This window comes from Oncorhynchus mykiss, chromosome 9, assembly GCF_013265735.2.
Source record: "Oncorhynchus mykiss isolate Arlee chromosome 9, USDA_OmykA_1.1, whole genome shotgun sequence".
Classification (NCBI taxonomy): Eukaryota; Metazoa; Chordata; class Actinopteri; order Salmoniformes; family Salmonidae; genus Oncorhynchus; species Oncorhynchus mykiss.
This window is the reverse complement of record NC_048573.1, coordinates 1800855-1827622: the sequence shown is the minus strand read 5'-3', so window position 1 is coordinate 1827622 and position 26768 is coordinate 1800855. Positions and strand designations below refer to the sequence as shown.

General features: G+C 40.1%; 3 protein-coding genes across 4 annotated transcripts in view; all 3 read right to left on the bottom strand.

Annotated features, from left to right (window-relative positions):
- The window catches only part of LOC110514165 (butyrophilin subfamily 1 member A1), a 281923-nt gene extending 279207 nt beyond the window's left edge, over nucleotides 1–2716 (bottom strand). For both annotated transcript variants that reach the window (XM_036987025.1, XM_036987026.1), the window contains exon 1: nucleotides 2427–2716. In XM_036987025.1, coding sequence (XP_036842920.1) covers nucleotides 2427–2499 — 73 coding nt within the window. In that variant the 5' untranslated portion in view covers nucleotides 2500–2716. The remainder of the gene's footprint in view (nucleotides 1–2426) is intronic.
- LOC110510452 (low affinity immunoglobulin gamma Fc region receptor II-b) overlaps nucleotides 1–26004 on the bottom strand; it is a 252069-nt gene extending 226065 nt beyond the window's left edge. The window contains exons 1-2 of the mRNA XM_036989224.1: nucleotides 25974–26004; nucleotides 23822–23866 (exon numbers count right to left, since the gene is read on the bottom strand). Of these exons, the coding sequence (XP_036845119.1) occupies nucleotides 23822–23866; nucleotides 25974–26004 (76 nt within the window). The remainder of the gene's footprint in view (nucleotides 1–23821; nucleotides 23867–25973) is intronic.
- LOC110517377 lies at nucleotides 3874–10917 on the bottom strand. Its single transcript, XM_036987034.1, has 4 exons — nucleotides 10733–10917; nucleotides 5363–5503; nucleotides 5098–5139; nucleotides 3874–4518 (listed from the first exon to the last, which is right to left on the bottom strand). Exons 1-4 carry the CDS (start codon nucleotides 10776–10778, stop codon nucleotides 4490–4492), a joined length of 258 nt encoding a protein of 85 aa, XP_036842929.1. The 5' UTR covers nucleotides 10779–10917; the 3' UTR covers nucleotides 3874–4489.
- Nucleotides 26005–26768: the final 764 nt, after the last annotated feature.

The following is a 26768-nucleotide window of genomic DNA, read 5'->3' as shown; positions in this document are numbered from 1 at the left end:
AGACCTATCTCTATAGTCATTACCCTAATCTATAATGGTACTGATATAAAGACCTATCGATATTGTCATTACCCTAATCTATTATGGTACTGATATAAAGACCTATCTCTATAGTCATTACCCTAATCTATAATGGTACTGATATAAAGACCTATCTCTATAGTCATTACCCTAATCTATAATGGTACTGATATAAAGACCTATCTCTATAGTCATTACCCTAATCTATAATGGTACTGATATAAAGACCTTAGCTTCAGCCATATTTATGACTAAAGACAAGACGTTTTACGATCTGAATTCTTTGTATCTCTTCAATTCAGACCAGAATCTGTCTTCACTAACCCTTTTCCTAACCTTAAAATAATTAAACTAATTCTCCTAACCTGCTATGAAACAGTCACTGCCATATCGAAGTATTGTGTAAATACGGACACCACCCTACAACACCACCACACCCCAAACTGCCCTGTCTGTCACGACACCACCCTACAGCACCACCACCCTACAGCACCACCACACCCCAAACTGCCCTGTCTGTCACAGACACCACCCTACAGCACCACCACCCTACAGCACCACCACCCTACAGCACCACCACCCTACAGCACCACCACCCTACAGCACCACCACACCCCAAACTGTCCTGTCTTCCACGGATACCAACCTACAGCACTACCACTCTGCAACATCACCACACCCAAACTGTCCTGTCTGTCACGGACACCACCCTATAGCACCACCACCCTAAAGCACCACCACCCTACAGCACCAAAACCCTACAGCACCACCACACCCCAAACTGTCCTGTCTTCCACGTACACCCTACAGAACCACCACCCTACAGCACCACCACCCTACAGCACCACCACACCCCAAACTGTCCTGTCTTCCACGGACACCACCCTACAGCACCACCACCCTAAGGCACCACCACACTCAAACTGTCCTGTCTGTCACGGACACCACCCTACAGCACCAACACCCTACAGCACCACCACACCCCAAACTGTCCTGTCGGTCACGGACACCACCCTACAGCACCACCACCCTACAGCACCACCACACCCCAAACTGTCCTGTCTTCCACGGACACCACCCTACAGCACCACCACTCTAAAGCACCACCACACCCCAAACTGCCCTGTCTGTCACTGACACCACCCTACAGCACCACCACCCTACAACACCACCACCATATAGCACCACCACCCTACAGCACCACCACACCCCAAACTGTCCTGTCTTCCACGGACACCACCCTACAGCACCACCACCCTAAGGCACCACCACACCCAAAATGTCCTGTCTGTCACGGACACCACCCTACAGCACCACCACCCTACAGCACCACCACACCCCAAACTGTCCTGTCGGTCACGGACACCACCCTACAGCACCACCACCCTACAACACCACCACCCTATAGCACCACCACACCCCAAACTGTCCTATCTTCCACGGACACCACCCTACAGCACCACCACCCTAAGGCACCACCACACCCAAACTGTCCTGTCTGTCACGGACACCACCCTACAGCACCACCACCCTACAGCACCACCACACCCCAAACTGCCCTGTCTGTCACTGACACCACCCTACAGCACCACCACCCTACAACACCACCACCATATAGCACCACCACCCTACAGCACCACCACACCCCAAACTGTCCTGTCTGTCACGGACACCACCCTACAACACCACCACCCTACAGCACCACCACCCTACAGCACCACCACACCCCAAACTGTCCTGTCGGTCACGGACACCACCCTACAGCACCACCACACCCCAAACTGTCCTGTCGGTCACGGACACCACCCTACAGCACCACCACCCTACAGCACCACCACCCTACAGCACCACCACACCCCAAACTGTCCTGTCTGTCACGGACACCACCCTACAACACCACCACCCTACAGCACCACCACCCTACAGCACCACCACACCCCAAACTGTCCTGTCGGTCACGGACACCACCCTACAGAACCACCACACCCCAAACTGTCCTGTCGGTCACGGACACCACCCTACAGCACCACCACCCTACAGCACCACCACACCCCAAACTGTCCTGTCTTCCACGGACACCACCCTATAGCACCACCACCCTAAAGCACCACCACCCTACAGCACCACCACCCTATAGCACCACCACACCCCAAACTGTCCAGTCTGATGGAGATGGAGATTACCCTAACTGCAGTGTCTGCCGCGGACACCACCCTACAGCACCACCACACCCAAACTGCCCTGTCTGATCAGACAACAACACAGTGACGTCAAGACATCTACATTTCCTGCACTCGGTTTTGATCCTGCACTTGAATTCTCCCCGTTTCTTTCTTGTTAATATTATGTTCAGATAATAAAATATCCTTCAGGCTAAATAATGAAGGAATAATGTTGTGTCCTACCTGTCGTTATCAATGAAACACTGATGAACAGAATCCCAAAACACCAGACCGCAGAGGTCGGAAAGGTCTTCATTTCACTAACAAAACAAGTCTGACTCCAAGGTAAAGCTGTTTGTAACTGGTAAATAAAACTATTAGGAGTTTAGAAAAATAAACCAAAACAGTTGAAAGGCTAATTTGTCAACGAACATAATGTAACACTGCGTCTGTTCCAGAAATAACGGAGGAAAAAGGGCGGTGGAGTTTCACACTTTACTTTCACTTTCACTTACAGTACTTCTAGTTGAATATCATCTCGGGATATCTAGATCCATCTAGTGTTCTGATATGGACATTAAACTTCATGTCATCTCGCGATATCTATCTCCGTCTACTGTTCAGATTATTTTTAAATGTAACCTTGGCAAGTCAGTTAATAACAATTAAGACGACCTACTCCGGCCAAACCCGGACGACGCCAATTATAGGCAGCCCTATGGGACTCCCAATCACGGCAGGCAGGTGATACCTTGGTTTGATTCCAGGCTGTATCTGTAGTGACGCCTCAAGCACTGCCTTAGACCGCTGCGCCTCTCGGGACATATTGGAACATCATATTGGAACAATAGTGAATATTAGGAAGCCCTGATACAGACAGTAGCGTTGTCAAATGTCCTAAAAACAGATGTGCACAAATAGGAATGGTGAAATAAATGTGACAACAAGTAGGCTGTAGAGCATATTTAAATTAGTAACAACTTACGATGTGAAATTTTCCCATGAACGTTGATCATTAAAATGTGACTTTCCCTGTCAGTTGTAGTCTAGCTGGTGTGAGCAGTATGGCAGAAAATACACTAATTTTATCAGAGATGTTGTCATGTTGTGTTGCTACCATGCTGTGTTGTAATGTGATGCTGCCTTGCTATGTTGTTGTCTTAGGTCTCTCTTTATGTAGTGTTGTGTTGTGTTGTCTCTCTTGGCGTGATGTGTTTCTTGTCCTATATTTTTATTTAATTTATTTGTATTTTTAATCCGCAGGAGGCCTTTTGGTTGGCCGTAATGGTAAATAAGAATTTGTTCTAAAAACTTTATTTGTCACATGCACCAAATAAAACAAGTGTAGACTTTACAGTGATATGGTCACATGACCAGCCCTTTAACCAATCTACAGTTTATCGTAAGGCCCTGGAGGCTGTAGGGGGAACCTGGAATGGAGCATTCAGAAGAAACTCAAGGCCCTGGAGGCTGTAGGGGGAACCTGGAATGGAGCATTCAGAAGAAACTCAAGGCCCTGGGGGCTGTAGGGGGAACCTGGAATGGAGTATTTAGAAGATACTCAAGGCCCTGTGGGCTGTAGGGGGAACCTGGAATGGAGGATTTAGAAGATACTAAAGGGAAGTGAATGAAATTAAAAATGAATTGGTTGTGATGTCATTCAGAACAGATTAAAAAACAGGCTACATGATTGAGGAAAATCATTTATTTATTTCTATATGCTACAAAGACAAAAGCAATATCTTTCCTCGATGATTAATTGAAAAATAATGATTTTGCACAAAACAACCACAATAAATCAAAAGGCCTACATTAGTTTCATGTTTAAATTAAATAAAATTATGCTGCACTATTCTAGAGACCAAAATGGGAAAATAAAGTAAATAATTGTAATAATTGAATTCTCCTCTCCTGTATGTTTTCTAACTCTGTAAAACGTAACGGTATAACATTATACTGAACCTGTAACAATAATGCCTGAACCACAACACCTATCAGTTGATCTGTATAGACATGAAAAGTGAAGGCATTTACAATGTATCAACCATAATGCTATACAGTATATGACCAGTATATGACTGATGTTAAAGGACAGCTGCTGAATGAATAATACAACACACATGATATTAAAACACATTCCAATCAGAATAATACATGTATCAGTTAATAGATCACATTTGATCAAATGCCACTATTGTTCCAGCAGGTGGAGCTACAATGTAACAACATACAGCATTGTGACTCACAGTTCTACATTAGAATTCCATGAGTTCCATTCTGATGGTTGTTATGGTGATCAGGTGATCTCAGCCTCTCTTTTCTTCAACACAATCACCTGTTCAACACAGAAGTAGTTCATCAGTGTGGCCATGTAGTCAATACTGTGCTACTTAGAATCCGATCAAATTACTTCCAATGGGGCTCCTGCTTATGTCCAGTTCTCCCTTATCAATACCAGGGTTATTTACTAATTATCAATATGAGGGTTGTTTACTAATTATCAATAACAGGGCAATTTACAAATGATCAATACCTGGGCTATTTACTATGTACCAAATACCAGGGCTATTTCCCCCTTATGTCCAGCTCTCCAATATCAATTCCAGCGCTATTTACTCATTTTCAATACCCAGGCTATATACTCTTTATCAATACCAGGGCTATTTACTCCTAAATTCATGAATTCATATCAGTTCCATTACATATTATGGTAGAGAATCCTTCCTATTTTCTACTTCTACTAAGAGGTAACATAATATAGTACACACTGTGTTCAGAATACCATATTGTGGTAGTTGACTCTAAACCATCCTACTTTCTACTTCTACTAAGAGGTAACATAATATAGTACACACTGTGTTCAGAATACCATATTGTGCCCCTGCAGCTGTTGTGTTGTAAGGTAGAAACTCACCTAATTGGTCTTGGTGGGTATTCCTGGGTATCCTGGTTTCCCCTAAACAGACAATTATCAACACTTTACAACATGGTTCAATCAGAGATACAGTTATCAACACTTTACAACATGGTTCAATCAGAGATACAGTTATCAACACTTTACAACATGACTCTCTCAGTATTGTCAGTCCTTTCTGATTTTGAGTCATTGTGAATTACAGCAGGTATTCAGCAGGTATTCTGTTGGAATGAGTCGATCCTGAATAAACTCAGGTTCTCACCCGGAGTCCTGCTCCTGCAGCCTTTCACCATCAGTATGATGGTCACCAGCAGGTAGGGAGACCCCACCAGTAGACTACACAGCAGCCTGGGTAGAGACATGGACAACACTGGGACTGCTGGAGATGGAATGGGAGCTGGACCTGCAGTTGGAGATTGAATTATGTTGGGCATGGAAATAAAATAACAAAATGAAAATATACACACACACACACTCACACTCACACACATACAGTTGAAGTCGGAAGTTTACATACACCTTAGCCAAATACATTTAAATTCAGTTTTTCACAATTCCTGCCATTTAGTAAAAATTCCCTGTCTTCGGTCAGTTAGGATCACACTTTATTTTAAGAATATGAAATGTCAGAATAATAGTAGAGAGAATGATTTATTTCAACTTTTATTTCTTTCATCACATTCCCAGTGGGACAGAAGTTTACATACACTCAATTAGTATTTGATAGCATTGCCTTTACAATTTTTTTTTACTTGGGTGAAACGTTTTGGGTAGCCTTCCACAAGCTTGCCACAATAATCAATCAATCAATCAAACACATGTATTTATATAGCCCTTCTTACATCAGCTGATGTCACAAAGTGCTGTACAGAAACCCAGCCTAAAACCCCAAACAGCAAGAAATGCAAATGTAAAAGCACGTGATCATCAAGCCACCAAGTGACCCAGCCCCGAAGCTAGCCCTGAACCAGGCGCATCTCCCGGCTAGCAATACCTCTTTCAAAATCTGGCCCTGCCCCTTCGTCGACACGGCGCCCCGCCGTACCACCACCATGTAATTCCATCCGCTGTGCCTTCAACCGGCCTTTGCCAGACGACGGAGCAGACGCTTCTACCTACCCCGGATTACTAACTTTAAATGCTGTGTCTCCCGCGTGCAACTGTAGCAACGCCTACCCCGCGGCTTCCCTGCTCCATCTATTGCTGTTCACTGGACCCAATGATCACTTGGCTACATAGCTGATGCCTGCTGGACTGTTCATTTATCACAGTACTCCACTTTGTTTATTATGTTTATCTGTCGGCCTCGAACTCAGGCCCTGTGTGTAGTTAACCGACCCTCTGCACATTCATCACCATTTTACCTGTGTGTAGTTAACCGACCCCCTGCCCATTCTTCGCCATTTTACCTGTTGTTGTCTTAGCTGATTAGCTGTTGTTGAGAGCATCAGCTCTCCCAATCAACACCTGTGATTGCTTTATGCCTTGTATACTGTTGTTTAGGATAGTTATCATTGTATTAGTTTACAGTGGAGCCCCTAGTCCCACTCTACATGCATCAGATTCCTCCTTTGTACCACCTCCCACACATGCGGTGACCTCACCCAGTATAACCAGCACATCCAGAGATGCAACCTCTCTTATCATCACTCAGGGCCTGGGCTTACCTCAACTGTACCCGCACCTCACCATACCCCTGTCTGCACATTATGCACTGAATCTATTCTACCATGCCCAGAAATCTGCTCCTTTTATTCTTTGTCCCCAACGCACTCGACGACCAGTCTTGATAGCCTTTAGCCGTACCCTCATCCTACTCCTCCTCTGTTCCTCGGGTAATGTGGAGGTTAAGCCAGGTCCTGCGTGTCCCCAGGCACTCTCATTTGTTGTCTTCTGTAATTGAAAAAGCCTTGGTTTCATCCATGTCAACATCAGAAGCCTCCTCCCTAAGTTTGCTTTACTCACTGCTTTAGCACACTCCGCCAACCCTGATGTCCTTGCCGTGTCTGAATCCTGGCTTAGGAAGGCCACCAAAAATTCTGAAATTTCCATACCCAACTACAACATTTCAACATAATCGGAAATGTCAATAACCATTTCTCTATGGCTGCCCATGCTTTCCTCCTGGCTACCCCAACTCCAGCCAACAGCTCTGCCCCCCCCCCCCACCCCCCGCAGCTACTTGCCAAAGCCTCCCCAGCTTTTCCTTCACCCAAATCCAGATAGCAGATGTTCTGAAAGAGCTGCAAAACCTGTACCTGTACAAATCAGCTTGGCTAGACAGTCTGGACCCTCTCTTTCTAAAACTATCCACCGCAATTGTTGCAGCCCCTATTACCAGCCTGTTCAACCTCTCTTTCATATCGCCCAAGTTCCCTAAATATTGAAAAGCTGCCGTGGTCCTCCCCCTTTTCAAAGGGGGTGACTGTGGGAGCTAATGTAATATAAATAGGTCCAGTTGCTATGCTGAAGTAGCAAGGACATAAGTACATTGGCCAGAGGAAGAGAAGGTGACACCCAGTACATTTGCAATTTCTGAATAGGGTAACATGTCAAAGATTACATTAAGATAACCGAACATGAGAACATTAGCCAATGCCAAAAGTACATTTATGAAAGCTCGTCATATAATCTATGACATAAATGGGTCCCGCCTCCATATGACATAAAGGGGTCCCGCCACCATTATAATCTATGACATAAATGGGTCCCGCCTCCATTATAATCTATGACATAAAGGGGTCCCGCCACCATTATAATCTATGACATAAAGGGGTGCCGCCACCATTATAATCTATGACATAAAGGGGTCCCGCCACCATTATAATCTATGACATAAAGAGGTCCCGCCACCATTATAATCTATGACATCAATGGGTCCCGCCTCCATTATAATCTATGACATAAAGGGGTCCCGCCACCATTATAATCTATGACATAAAGGGGTCCCGCCACCATTATAATCTATGACATAAAGGGGTCCCGCCACCATTATAATCTATGACATAAAGAGGTCCCGCCACCATTATAATCTATGACATAAAGGGGTCCCGCCACCATTATAATCTATGACATAAAGGGGTCCCGCCACCATTATAATCTATGACATAAAGGGGTCCCGCCACCATTATAATCTATGACATAAAGGGGTCCCGCCACCATTATAATCTATGACATAAATGGGTCCCGCCTCCATTATAATCTATGACATAAAGAGGTCCCGCCACCATTATAATCTATGACATAAATGGGTCCCGCCTCCATTATAATCTATGACATAAAGAGGTCCCGCCACCATTATAATCTATGACATAAAGGGGTCCCGCCACCATTATAATCTATGACATAAAGGGGTCCCGCCACCATTATAATCTATGACATAAAGAGATCCCGCCACCATTATAATCTATGACATAAAGGGGTCCCGCGACCATTATAATCTATGACATAAAGGGGTCCCGCCACCATTATAATCTATGACATAAAGGGGTCCCGCCACCATTATAATCTATAACATAAAGGGGTCCCACCACCATTATAATCTATGACATAAATGGGTCCCGCCTCCATTATAATCTATGACATAAAGAGGTCCCGCCACCATTATAATCTATGACATAAAGGGGTCCCGCCACCATTATAATCTATGACATAAAGGGGTCCCGCCACCATTATAATCTATGACATAACGGGGTCCCGCCACCATTATAATCTATGACATAAAGGGGTCCGCCACCATTATAATCTATGACATAAAGGGGTCCCGCCACCATTATAATCTATGACATGAAGGGGTCCCGCCACCATTATAATCTATGACATAAAGGGGTCCCGCCTCCATTATAATCTATGACATAAAGGGGTCCCACCACCATTATAATCTATGACATAAATGGGTCCCGCCTCCATTATAATCTATGACATAAAGAGGTCCCGCCTCCATTATAATCTATGACATAAAGGGGTCCCGCCACCATTATAATCTGACATAAAGGGGTCCCGCCACCATTATAATCTGACATAAAGGGGTCCCGCCACCATTAACAAACCGAGCTATTTCGCCTACAAAAATTATATTTTGGGAAAAAATGAACTTTGGCTATCTACCTGGGAGTCTCGTGAGTGAAAACATCCGAAGTTCATCAAAGGTAAACGATTTAATTTGATTGCTTTTCTGATTTCCGTGACAAGGTTGCCTGCTGCTAGCAAGGCATAATGCTATGCTAGGATATCGATAAACTTACACAAATGCTTGTCTAGCGTTGGCTGTAAAGCATATTTTGAAAATCTGAGATGACAGGGTGATTAACAAAAGGCTAATCTGTGTTCCAATATATTTCACTTGTGATGAATAGGAATATTTTTTGGGAAGATTTATGTCCGTTGCGTTATGCTAATTCGTGTCAGGCGATCATTACGCTCCCAGATCCGGGTTTGAGAGTCACAAGAATGAATTAACCTCCAAACAAGCTTCAATGCCATACAACACTCCTTCCGTGGCCTCCAACTGCTCTTAAACGCTAGTAAAATCAAATGCATGCTTTTCAACCGTTCACTGCCGGCACCCGCCTGCCTGACTAGCATCACTACCCTGGACGGTTCTGACCTAGAATATGTGGACAACTACAAATACCTAGTTGTCTGGCTAGACTGTAAACTCTCCTTCCAGACTCATATTAAACATCTCCAATCCAAAATCAAATCTAGAATTGTCTTTCTATTTCGCAACAAAGCCTCCTTCACTCACGTCGCAAAACTATCCTGAGTAAAACTGACTATCCTACCTATCCTACCGAGCTACAAAATAGCTTCCAATACGCTACTCAGCAAACTGGATGCAGTCTATCACAGGGCCATCCGTTTTATTACCAAAGCACCTTATACCACCCACCACTGCGACCTGTATGCTCTAGTCTGCTGGCCCTCGCTACATATTTGTCGGCAGACCCACTGGCTCCAGGCCATCTATAAATCTATGCTAGGTAAAGCTCCGCCTTATCTCACCTCACTGGTTACGATAACAACATCCACCCGTAGCACGCGCTCCAGCAGGTATCTCTCACTGGTTATCCCCAAAGCCAACACCTCCTTTGGCCGCCTTTCCTTCCAGTTCTCTGCTGCCAGTGACTGGAACGAATTGCAAAAATCACTGAAGCTGGAGACCTATATTTCCCTCACTAATTTTAAACATCAGCTGTCTGAGCAGATAATCGATCGCTGCAGCTGTACATAGTCCATCTGTAAATAGCCCACCCAATCTACCTACCTCATCCCCATATTGTTTTTATTTACTTTTATGCTCTTTTGCACACCAGTATCTCTACTTGCACATCACCATCTACTCATCTATCACTCCAGTGTTAATCTGCTATATTGTAATTACTTCGCTATTATGGCCTATTTATTGCCTTACCTCCTCACGCCATTTACACACACTGTATATAGACGTTCTTTTTTCTATCGTGTTATTGACTGTACGCTTGTTTATTCCATATGTAACTCTGTGTTGTTGTTTGTGTCACACTGCTTTGCTTTATCTTGGCCAGGTCGCAGTTGTAAATGAGAACTTGTTCTCAACTAACCTACCTGGTTAAATAAAGGTGAATTAAAATAAAATAAAATAAATCTCTACCGCTCCTGCTGTCTCTAGAGAGATGAAAACAGCAGGTCTGGGACATGTAGCATGTCCGATGAACAGTTCAGGGTTCCTTAGGCACAGGCAGAACAGTTGAAACAGGAGCAGCAGCACAGCCAGGCGGACTAGGGCGCAACAAGGAGTCATCAGGCCAGGTAGTCCTGAGGCATGGTCCTAGGGCTCAGGTCCTCCGAGAGAGAGAAAGAAATAAAAAAAGAGAAAGTGAGAAAGAAAGAAAGAGAGAAAGAGAGAAAAAGAGAGAGAATTAGAGTATACTTAAATTCAAACTGGACACCGGATAAGAAAGGAGAAATACTCCAGATAAATTGGGTGAATCTAGGCCACTTCCTCCTGACAGAGCTCGTGTAACAGAAGCAAGTTTGTAGGCCTCCTTGCTCGCACACGCTTTTTCAGTTCTGCCCATAAATGTTCTATAGGATTGAGGTCAGGGCTTTGTGATGGCCACTCCAATACCTAGACTTTGTTGTCCTTAAGTCATTTTGCCACAACTTTGGAAGTATGCTTGGGGTCATTGTCCATTTGGAAGACCCATTTGCGACCAAGCTTTAACTTCCTGACTGATATGTTGAGATGATGCTTCAATATATCCATTTTGTGAAGTGCACCAGGCCCTACTGCAGCAAAGCACCCCTACGACATGAACCTGCCACCCCTTGTGCGTCCCTTCTGATGTTGTTCTTCAGCTTGCAAGCCTCCCCCTTTCCCTCCAAGCATAACGATGGTCATTATTTATGTTTCATCAAACCAGGGGACATTTCTCCAAAAGGTACGATTTTTGTCCACATGTGCAGTTGCAAACTGTAGTCTGGCTTTTTTATGGTTTTTTTTGATCAATGGCTTCTTAATTGCTGAGCGGCCTTTCAGGTTATGTTGATATAGGACTCGTTTTACTGTGGATATAGATACTTTTATACCTGTTTCCTCCAGCATCTTCACAAGGTCCTTTGCTGTTGTTTTGGGATTGATTTTCATTTTTCGCACCAAAGTACATTCATCTCTAGGAGACAGAACGCGTCTCCTTCCTGAGCGGTATGACGGCTGCGTGGTCCCATGGTGTTTAAACTTGCACACTATTGTTTGTACAGACGAACCTGGTACCTTCAGGCGTTTGGAAATTGCTCCCAAGGATGAACTGGACTTTTGGAGTTCTACAACTTCTTTCTGAGGTCTTAAATAATTAATTTTTGAGCCACTGAGTTTGAAGGTAGGCCTTGAAATACATTTTCACGGCTGTCGAAAGAGGAAGACCAAGGTGCAGTACATAAATTAAGGAAGTTTAAAACTAATGATTGAAGGGAGTACACTGGAATTATCATTATTATTAGGGTGGGAAAAAGGGCTGCCTAAGTATGGTTCCCAATCAGAGACAACGATAGTCAGCTGTCCCTGATTGAGAACCACACCCGGCCAAAACAAAGAAATACAAAACATAGAAAATGGAACATAGAATGCCCACCCAAATCACACCCTGACCAAACCAAAATGGAGACATATAAAGCTAAGCTAAGGTCAGGGCGTGACATACATCCACCTCCAATTGACTCAAATGATGGCAATTCGCCTATCAGAAAGCACAGTCTTAGTGTATGTAAACTTAGTGTATGTAAACTTCTTACCCACTGGAATTGTGATATAGTGAATTATAAGTGAAACAATCTTTCCGTAAACAGTTGTTGGAAAAATTACTGGTGTCATGCACAAAGTAGATGTCCTAACCGACTTGCCAAAACTGTAGTTTGTTAAGAACATATTTGTTGAGTGGTTGAAAAACGAGTTTCAATGACTCCAACCTAAGTCAACTAAAAGTGTAAACTTCCGACTATGTTCTGTACATGAACACAGATTTAGTATTCTGTTTGTGAATGTAAATGTTCAGTATATTTCCATGGTTAGTTACAGCAAATACAGTGTTAGACATGTTACTACCAAGCCAGTACATATTTAAGCAATAGGTGTTTTACAGTATATGGCCAATATACCAACATACTGATCTTATGCATCTTACTGATCTTACGCCACAAACCACTGAGGTGCTTTATTACCAACCAGTAAAAATACATGTTTTACCGTGTACCGTGTGATACAACGGCTTCCAAGCCAATCAGCATTGAGGGCTGGAACCACCCAGTTTATAGGTTTTAGCAACACTTAACAGTGTAAAGAAGAACCACCCAGTTTATAATGCAGGTTTCAGCATCTCTTAACAGTGTAAAGAAGAACCACCCAGTTTATAATGCAGGTTTCAGCACCTCTTAACAGTGTAAAGAAGAACCACCCAGTATATAATGCAGGTTTCAGCACCTCTTAACAGTGTAAAGAAGAACCACCCAGTTTATAATGCAGGTTTCAGCACCTCTTAACAGTGTAAAGAAGAACCACCCAGTTTATAATGCAGGTTTCAGCACCTCTTAACAGTGTAAAGAAGAACCACCCAGTTTATAATGCAGGTTTCAGCATCTCTTAACAGTGTAAAGAAGAACCACCCAGTTTATAATGCAGGTTTCAGCACCTCTTAACAGTGTAAAGAAGAACCACCCAGTTTATAATGCAGGTTTCAGCACCTCTTAACAGTGTAAAGAAGAACCACCCAGTTTATAATGCAGGTTTCAGCACCTCTTAACAGTGTAAAGAAGAACCACCCAGTTTATAATGCAGGTTTCAGCACCACTTAACAGTGTAAAGAAGAACCAGATAATCTGAATGTCAAGGTTTCTCATATTCTCACCTGTCACTGTCATCCAGCTCTCTGGTGATTCTCCTTCAGAGTTGTTACACTTGTAGAGTCCTTCATCTGACTTGGATACTGCAGGGATGGTCATCTCTCCTGTAGTCTCAGCCCTGATCAGGGATCCATCTTTGTAGAAATCAGCTTTGAGGTTAGAGAGAGTTCCCTGATATCTGCAGCTCAAAGTCACAGAATCTCTCTCAGTCACAGGAAGGGCAGGGCTCTCCAGGATCACAGCTCCAGCTGTATATAATATATAAACATCATATATAAACAGGTCTCTCCATGATCACAGCTCCAGCTGTATATAATATATAAACATCATATATAAACAGGTCTCTCCAGGATCACAGCTCCAGCTGTATATAATATATAAACAGGTCTCTCCAGGATCACAGCTCCAGCTGTATATAATATATAAACAGGTCTCTCCAGGATCACAGCTCCAGCTGTATATAATATATAAACAGGTCTCTCCAGGATCACGGCTCCAGCTGTATATAATATATAAACAGGGCTCTCCAGGATCACAGCTCCAGCTGTACATAATATATAAACATCATATATAAATATAACATCAGCTATCTGAAACCAGATGAATCACTAAACACTATAATGTTAGTAGATGGTGTTTGTGGACATACCATGTACTGTTATGTTGACAGCATTGCTGTGTTCTCCAGACCCAGACTCACACCAGTACACTCCACTGTCTGATGGTATTAGCAATACGATGCATGAAGGCCCTTGTTGTTTTCCCCAGTCAGTATTACACTCTGAAACATTCCCTCTCTCTGCGTTCCTCATCACTCTCCATCCAGCAGAGTTCCCCTGATCCTCACAGCTCAGAGAGAAAGACTCATATTTAAAGAACTGAGATTTGTCAGGACTGACACTCAGATAGGCAGGAAGAGAGATATCTGAGAAAGAGAGCAAGAGAGAGGGATAGAGAGCGAGGAGGAGATCGAGAGGAGGGAGAGAGAGAGAGATAAGGTCATGAGAAGATGAGATTCGGACTCTTTCGGCATAAAAATAAATGTTTTGTCACACCCGATATACCATGGCTTCCAGCCAATCAGCATTCAGGGCTGGAACCACCCAATTTATAATGCAGGTTTCAGCACCACTTAAAAGTGTTTTCCTTTCCATCTTAAATAAGCCCCTTTCAAAAAATATAGAATAGGAACAGATATAGCCCTTCGTTCACCCCAGACTTGAATGCCCTTGACCAGCACAAAAACATCCTGTGGCGTTCTGCATTAGCATCGAATAGGCCCCGCAATATGCAACCTTTCAGGGAACTCAGGAACCAATATACTCAGTCAGATAGGAAAGCTAAGGTTAGCTTTTTCAAACAGAACTTTTAAAGCCTATAACTCTGTTGTGGCAGAATCAGAATTCTTTAGGTAACATTGATTGATGTTTTTATCAATTTTCATAAGTATGCTTATGTGGGAAAGAGCCCCAGAGAGGGGAGAGGTCAGGCTTGTCTTCTTATGGGAATGTGTCTGTAACTATTACATGTCTCCTCTGAGGTTGCCCTTATCTTGATCTAGTATATGACCTAAGAGGCTCACTGTCTCGGTGAGCTTGTCCAGGAGGAGGTGTATTTGAGATGGGAGTATCTAGAATTGACAATTGATATATGCCATTGTATGAGGTAATGTTTTGGTCCTAAGTGGTACAAAGAACGAGAAAAGAACTTTGTTTAGGAGAGCAAACTGAATGATAATTTATAGCCAATGCTGTCTGGCTATGGGATACTCCTTTCTCAAGTAAAGTCTTCCTTTGTACTGTTCCTAAGATCTGTTATTCGTCATGTGAGTTGAGAGGGGTTTGTCTTGGCTATAAATGACACTAAGAACTGTTTTGTAAGCACTCTCAGAGAATTTATTTATAGACACTGAATTGATCTGTGAGTCACAAGGCTATGGTGAAGCTCATATAATTAAAGATCGACTTTATGATAACTCTGACTTGTGTGTGGTTTGCTTTCTCATGATTTGGTAATACAGGAAATGTCCACGACAACTCATATTAATACATTGAATGTCTCCTTTACTACTATAGACTATAACTCCTATTAATACATTGATTGTCTCCTTTACTACTATAGACTATAAGTCCTATTAATACATTGAATGTCTCCTTTACTACGATAGACTATAACTCAAATTAATACATTTGTCAAGCCGTTGCCCTCTTTGGGTATAGCAAGGCCCAGCCCCCTCTCCCTGCCTCCCCCTTGCCTCCTTCAACTAGGCTGCTGTGGTCAGAGAGAGGTTGTACATTCCTGAGAAGACCCTGCCACATGGCCACATAGTATAAGAGGCAGAGTAAATGTTCAATTACACAAAGGAATTTCTTCCACCTCACAGAACTTGAGGTACGAACAAATTTCATGTTCCGGAGAAAGTATAAAAGATCGGTGAAAAATCCAGCTACGAACTGATCCGTTTGTTACAACTTGTGGAAGCTCATGGGAGACGGTGTGGCCACATTACCATAACGCTGTTTATATAATAGCCTCAGATATGAGGTTTACATCTACTTGTTGTATAATATGAATGAGTGAGTATGATACTGTTTGTAAAATTGTGTAATATGATTTTGGGCTGTTTAATGAATTAAAATATAAATTCCCTTTTGATTTGTACTAAATCAGAGGACCGCCCCTGAGCACAGTTAGGGTCAGGTGTCCTGGGACCGACCCTTTTCTGCAATTCCGAATAAAACCCAACTTTGAGAAATTATCACCAGACCATGTTTCTCTCAATCGTGGGAGGACAAAGATTGTAGACCATTGTTGAATCTTTTAACCATACCACGTGGTTAAAATCTTAGACTATCGATACCGACAGAATAAGAACAAGTCTTTGATAGTAATTATTAACGACAACCGCCGAAACATCCATTCTATAACAAATGAATGTCACTCTGAACTATACCCTCTAACCAAGACAGAGAGAGAGAGAGAGAGGACAAAACTCTCCAACAGAAACAAACTTATCAACAGCAAATGAGACGACACACTGAGCGTAAATATATATATTGAATGCAATTGTTCCCGAATGAGTTAGCGTTCATGTGCAAAGGATTAGCATTTCAAATTTTATAGTTATTAACTCTGTAGTGACTTAGTCGACCCCCACTTCCCCTTTTGTCTAACAAGCCGCCATGCCGGTTTAGCCCACTAGGGCACATCCCCCTATCATTTACGGTAACCATATTTACCTTGTTTGTGTGTTTATGCATTTCTGTGAAATACTTAGTTAGTAATAAATAAATTATTTAAGACAATTGCTCTATGGATGACTCAAAATGAAGACTGGGTTCATGCAGATAACCAAACAATTTACGATGTTTGGAATGAGACTAACGTGAGGTAAAGTAAATAATTCATTAATTTGAAGACTAATTGATCAGATATAAAATATCTGAAAGGTTATATTGGGAAATTATAACTTTGTAATCTGAATACTTTCCTTGGTGCCCCCTATTTCCTAGTTAATTACAGTTACACGATTAATTACTTTGATCACGTTATACTAATTACAGAGAATCTTTGATAAAACTATGTCTTCAATTTAATGACATGACACATTGAACGTCTCCTTTACTACTATAGACTATAGATCATATTAATACACTGAATGTCTCCTTTACTACTATAGACTATAGATCATATTAATACACTGAATGTCTCCTTTACTACTATAGACTATAGATCATATTAATACATTGAATGTCTCCTTTACTACTGTAGTCTATAACTCATATTAATACACTGAATGTCTCCTCAACTACTATAGACTATAGATCATATTAATACATTGAATGTCTCCTTTACTACTGTAGTCTATAACTCATATTAATACACTGAATGTCTCCTCAACTACTATAGACTATAGATCATATTAATACATTGAATGTCTCCTTTACTACTGTAGTCTATAACTCATATTAATACACTGAATGTCTCCTCAACTACTATAGACTATAGATCATATTAATACATTGAATGTCTCCTTTACTACTGTAGTCTATAACTCATATTAATACACTGAATGTCTCCTTAACTACTATAGACTATAGATCATATTAATACACTGAATGTCTCCTTTACTACTGTAGTCTATAACTCATATTAATACACTGAATGTCTCCTCAACTACTATAGACTATAGATCATATTAATACATTGAATGTCTCCTTTACTACTGTAGTCTATAACTCATATTAATACACTGAATGTCTCCTTTACTACTATAGTCTATATCTCACATTAATACATAGAATGTCTCCTTAACTACTATAGTCTATATCTCACATTAATACATAGAATGTCTCCTTTACTACTATAGACTATATCTCACATTAATACATAGAATGTCTCCTTAACTACTATAGTCTATATCTCACATTAATACATAGAATGTCTCCTTAACTACTATAGTCTATATCTCACATTAATACATAGAATGTCTCCTTTACTACTATAGACTATATCTCATATTAATACATAGAATGTCTCCTTAACTACTATAGACTATAACTCATATTAATACACTGAATGTCTCCTTAACTACTATAGTCTATATCTCAAATGAATACACCGAATGTCTCCTTAACTACTATAGTCTATATCTCAAATTAATACATTGAATGTCTCCTTAACTACTATAGACTATAACTCATATTAATACACTGAATGTCTCCTTAACTACTATAGACTATAACTCATATTAATACACTGAATGTCTCCTTAACTACTATAGTCTATATCTCAAATTAATACATAGAATGTCTCCTTAACTACTATAGTCTATATCTCACATTAATACATAGAATGTCTCCTTTACTACTATAGACTATATCTCACATTAATACATAGAATGTCTCCTTAACTACTATAGTCTATATCTCACATTAATACATAGAATGTCTCCTTAACTACTATAGTCTATATCTCACATTAATACATAGAATGTCTCCTTTACTACTATAGACTATATCTCATATTAATACATAGAATGTCTCCTTAACTACTATAGACTATAACTCATATTAATACACTGAATGTCTCCTTAACTACTATAGTCTATATCTCAAATGAATACACCGAATGTCTCCTTAACTACTATAGTCTATATCTCAAATTAATACATTGAATGTCTCCTTAACTACTATAGACTATAACTCATATTAATACACTGAATGTCTCCTTAACTACTATAGACTATAACTCATATTAATACACTGAATGTCTCCTTAACTACTATAGTCTATATCTCAAATTAATACATTGAATGTCTCCTTAACTACTATAGCTCATATAAATACGTTGAATGTATCCGTTACTAGTATAGTCTATTACTCATATTAATACATTGAATGTTGACTTTACTACAACAGTGTGTATGACAAGGACAAAACAAATGGAAAATGAAAAGCGGATCGACGATGGCTAGAAGGCCGGTGACGTCGACCGCCGCCCGAACAAGGACCGGGACCGAATTCGGTGGAAGTCGTGACAATTTGCTATTGTAAAAGTTAGCAACACCTCCGCAGTGGCAGGATGCGCGCTGGATATGGTCACTAGTGTAACCAGGAGGTGAGGCCTCATTTAACACAGTCAATTCATCAGGCTTAAGCCATGTTTCAGTCAGGCCAATCACATCAAGATTATGATCAGTGATTAGTTCATTGACTGTAACTGCCTTGGAAGTGAGGGATCTAACATTAAGTAGCCCTATTTTGAGATGTGAGATGTCACAATCTCTTTCAATAATGACAGGAATGGAGGAGGTCTTTATTCCAGTGAGATTGCTAAGGCGAACACCGCCATGTTTAATTTTGCCCAACCTAGATCGAGGCACAGACACGGTCTCAATGGGGATAGCTGAGCTGACTACACTGACTGTGCTAGTGGCAGACAGCCTGCTACCTGGACTGCACCCTATATCTTTGTAGAGCTAGAGGAGTTAAAGCCCTGTCTATGTTCATAGATAAGATGAAACAATGACTGATCAATGACCCAAGACCAGCTCAGTTAATCCCTACCAGTGTGACAATGTCATAATGCTGCATCAAATGTACATTATCCTAGGAGCGTTGGCAGACACATTGTAAGTAACTTAAATGATGTCCCCTTAATATCCCTGAATGTTGATCCTACAGCTTACAGTTGGCTCCTCTCCACTGTAACTATTCCCCAGGTCGTTGCTATAAAATGAGAATGTATTCACAGTCAACTTACCTGGTAAAATAACTGTAAAATAAAAAATAAAAAATAAAATGGTATGCATTAATCATGAGCCAATGAACCAGAGATACACTGAGCCCCAGTAGGAAGACCACTTTTTTGCAGCTCCAATATAAACAACATGAGTAAGTCTAATTCTGATAAGCTTCCCAGTAAAGCAGTAAAAACAATTAAGCAACCCAGAAAATAATGGATTGACTTAGATAATACATTTGATGATATAGTGGTAGCAATACATCGTTATAACATCTACAGAAAAGACAGAAATGCCAACGGGGACGGTTTTGTTGTTCATATTCAGAACCACATTCCTGTAAAGTTTAGAGAAGATCTAATGTTAAATACTGTTGAAGTAATATGGCTACAGGTTCATCTTTCTCACCTAAAGCCCATTCTGGTGGGAAGCTGCTATAGACCATCAAGCGTTAACAGTCAGTATCGATAACATGTGGGAAATGCTTGAAATGTTTTTCACATCAACAGAGAAGTATTGTCACGACTCCCACCGAAGGTGGCTCCCCAGCCTGTTCGGGCGGCGCTCGGCGGTTGTCGTCGCCGGTCACCCATTTTTCCTTTTCTGTTTGTTTGGTCTTATTGGTTGCACCTGTCTCTTATTTTGTTTATTGATTCATGTCTATTTAAGCCTGTTAGGCCCGCCTATTTTTGTGCGGGATTGTTTTCTGTTAGTCAGAGTGTACGTGTTTGTGTTCCTGTCCGTTTGTGTCCTGTGTTGGGTCGGACAATTTTTTTGTATATTTATCGGCAATTGTTTTGGGGCGTTTGGGATTCCAAATTAAGTCGGCTTCCCCAGTATCCTCTGCTCGCTGCAATTGACTCTGCACCCACCACTCTAGGCAAGTTCATTTTCTGGGTGATTTAAATATTGACTGGCTCTCATCAAGCTGCCCACTCAAGAAAAAACTTCAAACTTTAACCAGCGCCTGCAACCTGGTACATCCAACCTTCCAGGGAAAACTGCACGGGAATTAAATCATCAACATCTATTGCTGCAGAAATGTGCTTTATTAAAGCAGTATCCAGATCCACAGGATGTATTCATCACAATATAGTGGCCATATATAGGAAAAGCAAAGTTCCAAAGGCTGGGCCTAATATAGTGTATAAGAGGTCATACAAGAGGTTATGTAATGATTCATATGTTGACGATGTAAAGAATATTTGCTGGTCTGTGGTGTGCAATGAGGATCAACCAGACGCTGCACTTGGCGCATTTATGAAATTGCTTATTCCAGCTACTAATAAGCTTGCACCCATTAAGAAAATGACTGTAAAAACTGTTAAATGCCCTTGGATTGATGAGGAATTGAAAAATTATATGGTTGAGAGGGATGAGACAAAAGTTATGACAAATAAATCTGGCAGCCCAACTGATTGGCAAACATACTGCAAATTAAGAAATCATGTGACTAATATAAACAAAAATAAATTATAAAAGAATTATACTAAAAAGCTTTGGAGCACCTTAAATACATTTTTGGGAAAAAGGCAAACTCAGCTCTATCATTCATTGAATCATTCATCACAAAACCAACTGATATTGCCAACTACTTCACTTTTTTCAGCTACATTTATCAACTCTTTAATCATGGTTCAATCAGAGATACAGTTATCAACACTTTAAACATGGTTCAATCAGAGATACAGTTATCAACACTTTACAACGTGGTTAAATCAGAGATACAGTTATCAACACTTTACAACATGGTTCAATCAGAGATACAGTTATCAACACTTTAAACATGGTTCAATCAGAGATACAGTTATCAACACTTCACAACATGGTTCAATCAGACCTACAGTTATCAACATGGTTCAATCAGAGCTACAGTTATCAACACTAAACATGGTTCAATCAGAGATACAGTTATCAACACATTACAACATGGTTCAATCAGAGCTACAGTTATCAACACTTTACAACATGGTTCAATCAGAGATACAGTTATCAACACATTACAACATGGTTCAATCAGAGATACAGTTATCAACACTTTAAACATGGTTCAATCAGAGATACAGTTATCAACACATTACAACATGGTTCAATCAGAGCTACAGTTATCAACACTTTACAACATGGTTCAATCAGAAATACAGTTATCAACACTTTATAACATGGTTCAATCAGAGCTACAGTTATCAACACATTACAACATGGTTCAATCAGAGATACAGTTATCAACACTTTACAACATGGTTCAATCAGAGCTACAGTTATCAACACTTTAAACATGGTTCAATCAGAGATACAGTTATCAACACTTTACAACATGGTTCAATCAGAGATACAGTTATCAACACTTTACAACATGGTTCAATCAGAGATACAGTTATCAACACTTTACAACATGGTTCAATCAGAGATACAGTTATCAACATGGTTCAATCAGAGCTACAGTTATCAACATGGTTCAATCAGAGCTACAGTTATCAACATGGTTCAATCAGAGATACAGTTATCAACACTCTACAACATGGTTCAATCAGAGCTTCTTAGGGCTAGTGGGACAACTTCCGGTGAAACTGGAGCAATTGAAGTAAATAATCGTAAAATTGATGGATTTTAAACATTTAGGTACATATACGTGTCTTGTATCAGTTGAAAGATTCTTCTTCATCTATCTCTGATTTACAGTAGCTATTACAGCAAAAGCATGCCATGCGATTGTTTGAGGACGGCGCCCCACGTCAAAATATTTTTCCATTAACACAGGTTTCATAAATTCACAAATAGCGATTAAATATTCACTTACTTTTTGAAAATCTTCCTCTGACTTGTCATCTAACGGGTCCCAGCTATAACATGTAGTGTCGTTTTGTTAGATAAAATCCTTCTTTATATCCCAAAAAGTCTGTTTAGTTGGCGCAATCGATTTGAGTAATCCACTGATCAACATGCAGAGAAATGAATCCGAAAACCCCTAAACTTTGTTTCAACAAGTCAAAATACATTTCTATACACTCCTCAGATACCCTAAAATGTAATCAAACTATCTTATGGAAAGAAGTATGTTCAATAGGAAACCTTTTTTAGCAGGTGCATTCTGTCTTCATAGTACGAATTTCCAAGACTGAGTCCCTGTGCTAAAACTTAGATTTCTTCTTAGTTTTTGAAGTTACAAGCCTAAAACCTTGAACATAGACTTCTGACACCCTGTGGAAGCCATAGGAATTGCATCCAGGGAGCTAATCTTTAAAATTAGGATGGTCTCTCAAATAATTTTTATTCTGGTTGTTTTTTCTTTGGATTTTCTCCAACCATATCTATTGTGTTATAGTCGCATACATTATTTTAACATTTCTACAAACTTCAACTTCAAAGTGTTTTCTTTCAATGGTACCAATTATGTGCATACCCTGGCTTCAGGGCCTGAGTACCAGGCAGATTACTTTGGGCACGTCATGCAGGCGAAATTGAGAAAAAAGGGGCCTAGCCCTGAGAAATTTTAATTGGCAAGATAAGCAAACTTAGTTATAACATGCCAGCAACAAATGCTGGCACAACACATCCAATTATCTGACCAAATTATGAAAGAACAAGAATTGTGCTTTTGAATTCCGTAAAGTCAGTGTGAAATTATTGTTGTCTATCAACAATGACAAGCCACCGGGTTCTGACAACTTGGATGGGAAATGACTGAGGATGCTGTAATAGCGGATGAATTTGCCACTCCTATTTGCCATATCTTTAATTTAAACCTACTAGAGAGCGTTTGCCCTCAGGCCTGGAGAGAAGCTAAAGTCATTCCGCTACCTAAGAATAGTAAAGCCCCCTTTACTGGCTCAAATACCTGACCAGTCAGCCTATTACCAAACCTTAGTAAACTTCTGGAAAAAAATAGTGGTCGACCAGATACAATGCTATTGTACAGTAAGCAAATTGACAACAGTCTTATAGGGAAGGGCACTCAACAAGCACAGTACTTACACCAATAATTGATGATTGGCTGAGAGAGAGAAATATAGAGAAATGTTACTATTATAGAAAAGGTGATGAATATAGAGAAATGTTACTATTATAGAACAGGTGATGAATATAGAGAAATGTACTCACCTCCACCTTGTCCGAGGCTACAGTATACCAGAGTACTCAACAGCACTGAAACACACAGAGAGAACTATCACTATGGTACATGATGTAAACACTGAAACACACAGAGAGAACTATCACTTGGTACATGATGTAAACACTGATACACACCGAGAGAAGTATCACTATGGTACATGATGTAAACACTGAAACACACAGAGATAACTATCACTATGGTACATGATGGAAACACTGAAACACACAGAGAGAACTATCACTATGGCACATGATGTAAACACTGAAACACACAGAGAGAACTATCACTATGGTACATGATGGAAACACTGAAACACACAGAGAGAACTATCACTATGGTACATAATGGAAACACTGAGCTGCACCACAGATATTAATTTACTTAATAGTCTATTAACACATTCTTGTGTGAATCTTATTAACATACTGCAAAAATTCCCATCAAAATCCGTCAATTTAAGAGATCTGTGTTTTTGCATCGTCTGTGTTGCAATCCACAGCATCAGACTATGTTGGACTTCCACATCTGTGTGGAATGGCACTCTACAACTCCCACAAGTCTCGTGGAAAGGGGAGACTCAGTTACAGACTAATATGACCCAACTATCCCAACTATGGAAAGGGGAGACTCTCAGCTACAAACTAATATGACCCCCTATGGAAAGAGGAGACTCTCAGATACAAACTAATATGACCCCACTATGGAAAGAGGAGACTCAGCTACAAACTAATATGACCCCACTATGGAAAGAGGAGACTCAGTTACAAACTAATATGACCCCACTATGGAAAGGGGAGACTCAGTTACAAACTAATATGACCCCAATATGGAAAGAGGAGACTCAGTTACAAACTAATATGACCCCACTATGGAAAGAGGAGACTCAGTTACAAACTAATATGACCCCACTATGGAAAGAGGAGACTCTCAGCTACAAACTAATATGACCCCACTATGGACCCCGACCTGGCTGAGACAAGACTATAAACTATATAGATATTAAACTATATAGATATTAAACTATATATAGATATTAAACTATATAGATATTAAACTATATAGATATTAAACTATATAGATATTAAACTATATAGATATTAAACCATATAGATATTAAACCATATAGATATTAAACCATATAGATATTAAACTATATAGATATTAAACTATATAGATATTAAACTATACAGATATTAAACTATATATATTAAACTATATAGATATTAAACTATACAGATATTAAACTATACAGATATTAAACTATATAGATATTAAACTATATATATATTAAACTATATAGATATTAAACTATATAGATATTAAACTATATAGATATTAAACTATATAGATATTAAACTATATAGATATTAAACTATACAGATATTAAACTATATAGATATTAAACTATATAGATATTAAACTATATAGATATTAAACTATATAGATATTAAACCATATAGATATTAAACTATATAGATATTAAACTATATAGATATTAAACTATACAGATATTAAACTATATAGATATTAAACTATATAGATATTAAACTATATAGATATTAAACTATATAGATATTAAACCATATAGATATTAAACTATATAGATATTAAACTATATAGATATTAAACTATATAGATATTAAACTATACAGATATTAAACTATATAGATATTAAACTATATAGATATTAAACTATATAGATATTAAACTATATAGATATTAAACCATATAGATATTAAACTATATAGATATTAAACTATATAGATATTAAACTATATAGATATTAAACTATATAGATATTCAACTATATAGATTTTAAACTGAGATAATAGATAATAGATAATAATAGATAATCGTAAGATGTTCCATCTCACCTGCCGAAACACACACACAACACACAACACACACACACACACACACACACACACACACACACACACACACACACACACACACACACACACACACACACACACAACACACACACACACACACAACACACAACACACACACACACACACACAACACACACACACACACACACACACACACACACACACACACACACACACACACACACACACACACACACACACACACACACACACACACACACACACAGGGAGGGAGAGTACTTACAGAGCTGCCAGCAGAGCAGTGTGAGTTTCATCCTGTCTTGATGCTGAGTGAGACTGTGATCTCCAGTTACAGACTTATAGACCCTCCTCCTCCTTCATGTTCTGACCACACACAAAAGTCCCTGCTGACGACGCGGTGAAACAGAGGAAGAGACAGTCAATTATTTAGTCTATACTTCCTCTACCACTGTATATTTCTATAGATCTGAGAGTATTGACTAGGTGATGAAACAGAGAGAGTAGATTATCTTGTCTATACTTCCTCTACCACTGTATATTTCTATAGATCTGAGAGTATTGACTAGGTGATGAAACAGAGAGAGTAGATTATCTTGTCTATACTTCCTCTACCACTGTATATTTCTATAGATCTGAGAGTATTGACTAGGTGATGAAACAGAGAGAGTAGATTATCTTGTCTATACTTCCTCTACCACTGTATAGTTATTCGGTGTCACTCCTCCCACCATCAATGGAACTAGGGTAATATCCATTAAAGCCAACCATTCCCATGTGCTCAACTGTGTTATTCTGAGAGGATTGACCTCTAACCCCTACTATCAGCCAATAATGTATATCGAAGAAGATTGACCTCTAACCCCTACTATGAGTTACTACTGAGAGGATTGAGGATTAATGCATCCTGATGTCTTTGCTTGCTGGTTCAGTAGGGGCCCCCAGAGACAACTGCGGGTCTTGACAGGTGGTCTAGCAGTCATCAACCATCTTCTGGTAGACAGACCGCTCACTCTGAACAAGTGCTTGCTTTCTTTTTGATGGGAGACATTAGACCAAT

What these genes read in the sequence shown, in the direction of transcription:
- LOC110517377 (XM_036987034.1), bottom strand. Translation starts at nt 10,778, where the DNA reads ATGTCCCAGACCTGCTGTTTTCATCTCTCTAGAGACAGCAGGAGCG. An exon ending in CTCTAGAGACAGCAGGAGCG is followed by an intron (nt 5,504 to 10,732) that starts GTAGAGATTTAT and finishes CTCCAACTGCAG; the next exon opens with GTCCAGCTCCCATTCCATCT. An exon ending in TACCCACCAAGACCAATTAG is followed by an intron (nt 4,519 to 5,097) that starts GTGAGTTTCTAC and finishes TGTGTTGAACAG; the next exon opens with GTGATTGTGTTGAAGAAAAG.